This window comes from Canis lupus, chromosome 26 (genome assembly GCF_048164855.1).
Source record: "Canis lupus baileyi chromosome 26, mCanLup2.hap1, whole genome shotgun sequence".
NCBI classification, from domain to species: Eukaryota; Metazoa; Chordata; class Mammalia; order Carnivora; family Canidae; genus Canis; species Canis lupus.
Genome location: NC_132863.1, coordinates 26,288,256 through 26,297,425, shown reverse-complemented (window position 1 = coordinate 26,297,425; position 9,170 = coordinate 26,288,256). Strand labels below are relative to the sequence as shown.

The following is a 9,170-nucleotide window of genomic DNA, read 5'->3' as shown; positions in this document are numbered from 1 at the left end:
ATGCGGTTGATAATAATAATATATACATATTACATAGTATGTGGAAAGCACTTGACATGGGCCTTAGAATATAACTTGCTAATCGTTATCTCTTTCATCTAAAAGCCAGAATCCTCTATCCCTTTCTCCTCCAGCCTCCCTCTGCATTTTCTTATTTTCTTGTTATCTCTGCCACATCCTTCAGTAGTCCGCTTTGTGACAGAGTTACTTATGTACACATTGTTTCCCCCACTCAACTGTGGACTATCAGAGGGTAGAGACTATGTCTTTTTTATTTAAATGTTTGGATACCCACCTCCACCCGAGCCCCAGGCTGTGTATCATGTTACACTAGTGTTGGAGGGGGTCTTAGAGATCACCTAATCCAGTCCCTCACTTTATATACAAGGAGACTGAAAGTGAATCATTTGCCCCTTACTCACACAGCCAAGTAGTTGAGCTGTGGTTTGAGACCTAGTGCTGTCTGCTACCAGCTATGCCACTTCAGTCCCAAGCCCTTTATCTTAAAAATGGGCGTAATCATGTACACTTGCCTCCTTACTGATGTACTAATGATGTACACTTGCCTCCAAGTGCCTTAGGAGGAAATACTGATGAGGAACTCTTTTGCAAGCTGAAGAGTATTATTACTAGTACTGTACAATAGGACTCTGGCTCCATATAACATTCATTGAGTTACAGTGGTGAATAGCAAGTTATCCAAGAATACTAGAGTGATTACGGGGCCCATTATTCAACCGAGAAGTTGACATAAAGGAGAGAGAGTCATGTCATCTTGTAAGATGGTCTTTGAAGCTGTTACCAGTCAGGCCAGAGCCTACCACTTTGAGACCCCCACTCTCAGCTTTAATGATATTTTTACCTTTTTTCTCCAGCTTCTGATCCATTACTTCTTCTTATTCATGGCCTAACCCCTTCCTTTTGACTCACCCCCCCCCCCCTTTAGATCATTTACTAAGTGATCTGACCCATCTCCATGGATGGATCAGTGTTGAATATTATCAGAGAGCTTAGTTCCCACCCTCTTAGGTTCTTAGTTCTTGAACATGAATCTCCAGAGCAGGAAACTCATCTATGGCATCCCCAGCTCTTCCTCAGGGCTTCCTTCCCTGGCAACTGAATAATCCAGGACTGACCCCCTGTCCCCAGTCATGGCCTTACCATCATGGTTGGCATTTCCTAGTGTCCACGGCTCATCTGAGTCAAAGTGAGTGTCTCCTCCAATCCCTGGGCCAGGAAAGTAAGCATGGGCTAGGAATCCCCCTTCTCCATCAAACGGGGAGCTGTCACCATGGAAACCAGAAGCAAAGAAGATCATGATGTCTGCCTCCTTTCGGTCACTTTTGATCTCATGGTAGGGCACTTCTTCAAAGGTCAGCGGGGTCACCTTCTGCCACACATCAAAAGCCTGGCGAATCGCTTTCCGTGTGTCTAGCTCACCCACTTTTGGAGTGTAGTTGTGAATGCTGGTGAGAGAGGGGAGGGTCATTAGGGAGGAACAGTCAGAATCAGAGGCTTGTAGAGTTAAAAGGGACACCAGGGACCATATGGCCTACTCATCTATAAATTTTGAACCCTAGGATTCTGCTGAAGTACCCCTGGGGTTGAAGAAGACGCTGGGTGGGCAAGGCTCTGGGTCTCCACTCCTGCCTCAGTCAGAGCAGCTTCGCTCTAATTGATGTTTTATATGTGATCTCTCACAAAATTTGTGTTAAATACAGAATTCCTTTCCAATGTGCAGAAAAAAGTTGGTGGGTAGCATTTTCTAAATTTTAAGTTTTTCTCCAAATACATAAAATATATTTATAAAACACTTATAAAAGTTATAGAAATATTTAAACATAGTCCCAGTCTAAAAGTTCTAGAGTTTGAGTGAAACATCCCTTTAAAAAATATTTGGTACTAATTACTTTGCTTGTCTACTTCTTGTATAAGCTACTGTTTGTCTATCTGGGAAGTTGGTATAGGTGGTATCTGATTTAGTTAGTTATAGACTTAGTGATTTAAGTTTACAATAACTGTATTGAATGGTTCTCCATAACAGAGCATCACTACTGAATGCTCTGCCCCATGAGCACCTGGGTAAGGATTATTCACCCATTCTATAGGTAAGGAAACTGAGGCTCAGAGAGGTCAAGTGATAGAAGCTAAGGTTTGAAGCCAGTTTCTCTCTTAATTCATTTTGTGTCTTCAGGAGAACTTAAGAGTCTATCCAGTTTCATGTGTGTATATATATATATATATATTTTTAATTGGAGTTCGATTTGCCAACATATAGTATAACACCCACTGCTCATCCTGTCAAGTGCCCCCCTTGGTGCCGTCACCCAGTCTCCGCAACCCCCCGCCCACCTCCCCTTTCACTATCCCTTGTTCATTTCCCAGAGTTAGGAATCTCTCATGGTCTGTCACCCTGTCTGATATTTCCCACTCATTTTCTCTCCTTTCCCCTTTATTCCCTTTCACTATTTTTTATATTCCCTGAATGAATGAAACCATATAATGTTTGTCCTTCTCCAATTGACTTATGTCACTCAGCATAATACCCTCCAGTTCTATCCACGTTGAGGAAAATGGTGGGTATTTGTGGTTTCTAATGGCTGAGTAATATTCCATTGTATATTAGTCTATCCAGTTTCTAATTCAGATTTTTCTTATGTTTCTTTCTCTTGTCAGATTTCTGAAAAAACTCCAGTTCTGGTCTCTATAGCTCATCAGCAGAAGAGCCTTTCATCTTCAGCTTTCAGAATTTCTGTCTTAGATCCTACCCCTGAGTCAAGGGCATCTACCTGAGATGGAATCAGAGCCTTAAGATGTGCCAAGCAGAGCCCACCTGAGCCTGCTCTATGCCTGGCCTTTGCCTCAGCCCCACTCTGAATCCTGATGTCTGAAACTGCTGTGTGGGACTCTATCATCCCTGTCCTTGGTCGCTGGTCTGACTTGGAGACTGATCCTCCTCCACCCTTGGTTTCCCCAGACAGTTCAGGAGTTACACTGTTATAATTCAGTTCCCAGTTCTTTATATTCCTTAGGAAACAATGGGAACTCAGCTGGGAAGTTCAGGTGAAGTCCATCAGGCTAAGTGGAGAAGGGATCCAGGTCAAAGGAAGTGAGGTTTGGCAAACAGTCATCGGGAGAGTAAGTTCAGTCCCGTTTTTTTTTTTTTTTTTTTTTTTTTTTAATCACAGCTGAAAGTTGCTGAACAATCCCTACCCCACTTTCTAAAAACTGTAGGAAACAAGACACAACTAATAAGCCCCCAAAGGACCAAATAAACCTAAGTTGGAGACACAGCATCCTCTGGAAACCACAAGGGTACAAAGTCCTGGGCTCTCAGCCCCTGGTCCTGATGCCCACATACCTGGCTCTCACCCTGATCTCAGACCCACTGACAGTGTGAGCCTCTGAAACTCAGGCAGGGACAAAATTGAGTGTGGGTGGGGCCAAAGCCAGAGAGGAGAAGAGGGAGTCTAAGCACCTGTAGGTGATGTGTTTTTGCCTCCACTTCTGTCCAGTCAGGGCATAGCGCTTGTTCCTCCGCCTACGGCTTAAGTGGGGGTGATCAGGGACACCACATCGGGGCTTCTTCATCCACCTGGGCAGAGAGAGGACACACACACACATATACTGTGGTCACTGAACACTCTAGGAAGGCATTGCAGAGTTCCCAGTCCCAAGCTAAATGGTAGTGTGCAGCTGCATCCTGGATTCTGGGGCCCTGGCTCCGATGGGTTCCCCCATAGGAGCACAATCAGCTGATTACTCAATTCATTCACTTACAACTGACTATGAAAGCACAGGGCTTTCAAAGCACATATTCAAGCCTGGGGTTTGGAGACTTGCACTTGATAGTTACAGTCCCACCATTCATCATAGGAACCCAGGCAAAGGAATCCTTGTGAACCTCAGTTTCCCCATCTACAACATGAGAATTCTAGCTCTCACTGTTAGGTTGTAGTGAGCCTTAAGGGAAGGAGTATATGTGCAAATACCCTGTAAATGGGATTAGATCACCTGAGTCCCTGGTTTAAAAGTTTCCAATGATTTCCCCGAAACCTTAGAATATTTTATTGCGAGCTCCTCACATTGGCCCCCAGCAATCCACATGATCAAGCCCCTGTCTCTGGGTGGACATCTATATTCCCCCTCCCCCCATACAGTCAGCCCCAGAGATCCTGCTGTGCCTTGCACACGCTAAGATTATTCCCACTTCAGGATCTTTGTTCTCTTTGCTTGCAGTGCTCTTCTTCACATGGTCTGTTCCCTTACTTCTTTAAAGTCTCGCTCTGATGTTACCCCTTCAGAGAGGACTTCCCACCCTACCTGAAATAGCTTCTCCCTCCCATCCTATCACTATCTGTTTATCCTGCTTAATGTTTCCTCTTAGCATTGATCATTGCCTGAAATAGTATCACATATTAGCTTTTTTGCTTATTCTTTGTCTCTTTTAAGAGATTCTAAGTTCCATGAAGCTAGGAACCTTGCCTGTACAAGTGCCTCATGCAGATGTTCAATAATGATTTGCTGAATGAATGAGTGAATGAATCAGAACTTCTCAACAGTAGAATGGCATAGCTCATAAGACAGCAAATTCCCTTTCACTAGAGTTGTTCAGAAAGTGACTAAACAACTGTAGGACTTGGAATGGAATTCTCTGCAGTGCTCAGTACTCTGTGTTGTGATTTTAAATCTATTTCGTCTATTGCCTCTAACAAATGGCAAATTCTTTGAGGACTCGGATGGCATCCTATTCATCTTTGCGTCCCCAGAAGCTAGCCCAATGCCTGGAACTAAGTAAATCCTGATAACTGTTTGTTGTCAGGTTAAGTTCACATGAGGGAACGGTAAGCCTGGGACATTACTGGGGATATATAATGGGGTCCAGGCCATCCTTGCATTTTATGTTGGGCTGGCCTAATGACCAACTCACTAAACTACTGCTGGAGATTACTGCAAGGGGAAACAGTCTGTCTCTATGCAATTGTTGAAAGCAGTTGCCATTGGCAATATAGACAAAAGGAGACAAACTATTTTAACCAAATATTAAAAGCCCCTTGAGGGACTTAACCAGGTCTTACTCATCTTTGCAGGTATCATATTGCCTCAAGTGCCTCTACTCAGAAATCAATACTAAAAAACATAATAATAACAATATCATGTATGGTATAAACATTTCTAATTTTTAGTGTTTGGGGTTCTTTTAAAGAAATTTTTTGATCCTCAAAGCAACTCTGTGAGGTGACCAGAAATGATTTATCCTAGTTTTTGCAGGTGAGGGCAAAGATATACAGATAAATGGAGTAACTTGAGGATTATAGCAATGAGGCAGGACTGGGACTTAGTTGAATGAATAAAATAGTAATTAATGCAACTTAAACAAAACAAGCAAACAGAAGCTGGGGCTTTTCTTTTCTCATGCTTAGCCCAAGTTTGGGCTCAAGGATTTGTTGAATGAAGGAATGTGTGGCATTTCCCAAGGTAGGCACTCAAAATGTAGTACTTTAAATAGTTGCTCTGGCTTTCTTTCCTTGGCAGTCCTTGGGAAGAACTAGGAGCCACCCCTGCTACAGCAGCTAGGCCTGGAAGGGCCCCCAGGGAGGAAACAGGCCCAGAGCAAGACAGTGACTGCCCAAGGTCACAGAGCTGGAACAGAAACGAGTCTCTAAATTCTACCCCCAAACAGCCTCTCCACTCAGGTCTGGGTTTAAGTGTGAGTGACTTTTCCCTTCTCGTGCCTCTGAGACAGCATTCCCTGCCTTCCTACAAAAAAGTGGGAGCAGAACTGCAAGTGGGAAATGCCATTCTCCTCCCTCAGATCATTCCCTCTGCCTCCTCCTCTCTCCGTCCACCTGCTACTCTCTGAACCCTGTCCAACAGGCCTGGGGCTTTCTGGAACAGAGTAAAACCCAAGGCCAGGTGGTGCCTCAGCAGAGACACTAGTGCTCCTGCCCCAGGATGCACTGCCATGAGGCCTGCACAAAGCCCTCAAAATAACCTCTGTTTTGAATATGGCTGGGATCTTTGCAACCAGCTCACTCCTGAGACCACAGAGCCATGGCATCCACTGTCCTCATGCCATCAGAGCAGCAGTCGAACATACTGTCTCAGAAGTTCACAATCTCGCAATCAGAGAATCTAAGGAATAGAAAATGTTCATATACAATTATAAAATCCTAAAACCTCAGACTCAAGTCAATTTTAACAGCTTAGAATAATGGGATCTAGAATTTGAGAGTCGTAATCCAGCACTCCCCTTCATAACTGAACAAGCTAAGGCCCAGAGGGATAAGTCTCTCAAGGAGTGACTCACCCACAGGGTGAATCTGTCCTGAATCCACAATCCCCTACTACCTCCCAGCACCCCACCTTGGGGCCCTGCTCCCTGCTTTCACCTGGGCTCAGGACCCCAGCCCTCACTGCCTCCTTGGGACCCTTCCCCAGCTTACTTCCATGCCTTCCAGGCAATGGCAATGGCTTTCCTTGTGTAGCTTTAATGACTTTTATGGCTACTTCTCAAACAAAAGTAAAGATGCTTAATTCTCTCCCATCTTCAAACAAGTAAAAATCTATCCACTTCTAGCTACCCTCTATTCCTCCTTCACTGTTAAGCTTCTAGAAAGTTTTGCCTCCACTTGCCATCTCTACTCTTCATCTCCCCTCCTCCCCACTGCAGTCTGACATTGTCTCCACTGTTTCAGAGAGCCTACAATGGTCCCCTCACTGCCAAACTTGGCCGACATTTTTCGGTCTCCTAACTGATCACTCTGCAGCAGCTGGCCCATTGACCATCCCCAACTTCTGTACCATGACACAGAGCCCCTGGTTTCCTCCACCACTCTGGCTGCTTATTTTTAGCCTGCATCCTGGGTTCCATTCCCAGAGCTCATCTCTTCCTCCTCTTTGTACTCTCACCAAGGAAACTTGACAGCCTCAAGGCCTGGCTTCTTTGTTCACCTCCTGAGCATCTCCCTGAAAATTAGTGTTTCCTTCTGAGTTCTCGACTTCTGCAACCAGATGGTTGTATCTTTCACAACGTGGTGAGCCTCTGGAGAGCAGAAATCATAGGATCAAGTCCAATGCCTGGCACAAGTAGATATTTGGCAATATTTGATAAATGGAAAAAGTAGAATGAGTTGCCAACTCATTATCATTCAGGAGCTCTTTGTATCAAGTGAGATGTGTACATCTCAGAGAAAGCCAGAGGGGTGACTTGAAGAGCCAAACGCTATTAGAGTCAGAGGAGATTTAAGACCATCTCTAACTAAACCCTCTCATTGTGCTGACAAGGAAACTGAGGTCCAGAAGGATTAAGAGACTTATTCAAGGTCACACAGCAAATTTAGGGCCGAGTAACCTCCGCAGCTCACCCAGGAAAAGGAGCTTTGGGGTATTCCCTCCCAGGATGATACTGCTGGAGTGAAAGATAGGAGGGCAGGATGGGCATGGTATATCCACGGGGCTGTGACAAATATAAACCCAAATGTAAGTCTGGAAAATTCAAAGGCACAATGCCCTATGCAGTTCTTACTCGATTGTTGTCTGATCCAATACACCGGTGACTGGGATCCCATAAAACTGCTGCATAGTGGAGACTGCTGACTGTAAGGCCTTCCCTGAGTGCAGCGCGGATGCCCGTGAGTCATAGGGAAGCAGATAGCCATATGACTTTAACCAGTTCTGAAAGACACATGAAAGAGAAGGACGCATTATACTGGGGAAGGCTCTGTTCTACCTGGGCAGAGATTTGCCCTTGAAACTAGGGATCATTTTACTGAGGGGACCTATGGACTCATGCTCTGATTGCTTCCTCCTGCATTCCCTCCTGCACACACTGGTAAATTAATCTCCAGAAAACCCGGCTCTCGTTGGCTTTCTCCCTCGCTGTAAAGCTTTCATCGGATCTCTACTGGCTACAGAATAGAGATTAAATTTGCATTCAAGGCTTTCCAGTACCCTGCCTCTTTACTCATTTATTTATTTTTTTTCTCTTTACTCATTTATGCAGTGGTTTCCACTGATATGGGACTAGACATGTAAGAACACAAGAATGCTTCTTTCTCTGAAGCAGAGTGGCCTGTTAAAAATATGTCATCCAGAAACCATTGTGTCTAAAGTCAGTCTGTTGAAGAATCATATTGTAGAATACTTACTGGCATGAGATTATATACAATCTTTATTGCTAACCCCTTCAAAAGAGCAAAGCATCATAAGTAAGTATAAACAAAACAATGCATTATTTAATTTAAATGTAAATACATAAATGTATACATAGAAAAAAGCAGAGAAGGGCATACATAAAAAATAAAAAAAAATAATAGCATGGTTATGTAAGAGAATTTCTTGTTTTTAGGAAATATCCACTGAAGTTTTTTGGCTTATATAATGGTGCACGTCTGCCACTTTTTCTTAAACAGATTCAGAAAAGAAAGAGAGAGAGGAGGGAGGGAGAGGAAACAAATGTAGTAAAATGTTAAGAATTGGGGAATCCAGGTGAAGGGTATTCAGGAATTCTTTGTCCTATCCTGGAAACTTTTATGAAAGTCTGAAATGATATCCAAAAAAATTTTTTTTTAATAAAAAAAGAATTCACCATGAACATCCTCTGTTACAGTATCATGGGAGAGCATTTTTGTTTTCTAAGTTTTATGCATGGAGTCATTTCAAAAGGGGAGGGACACTTTAAAAGTGCAAGAGCATCTGAAAGTAGCTTGAATGAAGAAGCTCAAACAGACAATGACTCTAAAGGATAGCAGAGTAGAGATAATTATTCCCACTGACGTGTGGGGGATGGAAGAAACCAGAGCACCGGGAAATATCTGTGACATCAGTTGGAAAATGAGGCAAGCATCCATGGATCTCCTGAACCCATAAGCACTTACAGGAGCACCCCTATGCTGGTCTCTGAGCCAGATAGAAGCTACAGTCCATCCTCAGAGGATTATCCTAAACACCAAGTGATTTAATGAGGGAGAAAGAATTTAGGAAACAGTATTATTCCCTTTGTAATTTTTGCTTCTTGTTTCTATATGAAGTCTTCTTGTGGATGTGCCTGTTATTACAAGTCAAAGCAAACAGTTTGGGGGAGGAAGCAGACCAGAAACTATAAATAAGTTATTATTTATTTCATCTAAGGTGACTATAACATTTTTACTGCCTTGTGATAAAATGCA

At 43.5% G+C, this 9,170-nt stretch overlaps 1 protein-coding gene across 1 annotated transcript in view; it reads right to left on the bottom strand.

Annotated features, from left to right (window-relative positions):
* Positions 1 to 9,170, bottom strand: part of MMP24 (matrix metallopeptidase 24) — a 42,678-nt gene that overhangs the window by 16,962 nt on the left and 16,546 nt on the right. The window contains exons 2-4 of the mRNA XM_072800720.1: positions 7,529 to 7,677; positions 3,479 to 3,595; positions 1,162 to 1,466 (exon numbers count right to left, since the gene is read on the bottom strand). Coding sequence (XP_072656821.1) covers positions 1,162 to 1,466; positions 3,479 to 3,595; positions 7,529 to 7,677 — 571 coding nt within the window. The remainder of the gene's footprint in view (positions 1 to 1,161; positions 1,467 to 3,478; positions 3,596 to 7,528; positions 7,678 to 9,170) is intronic.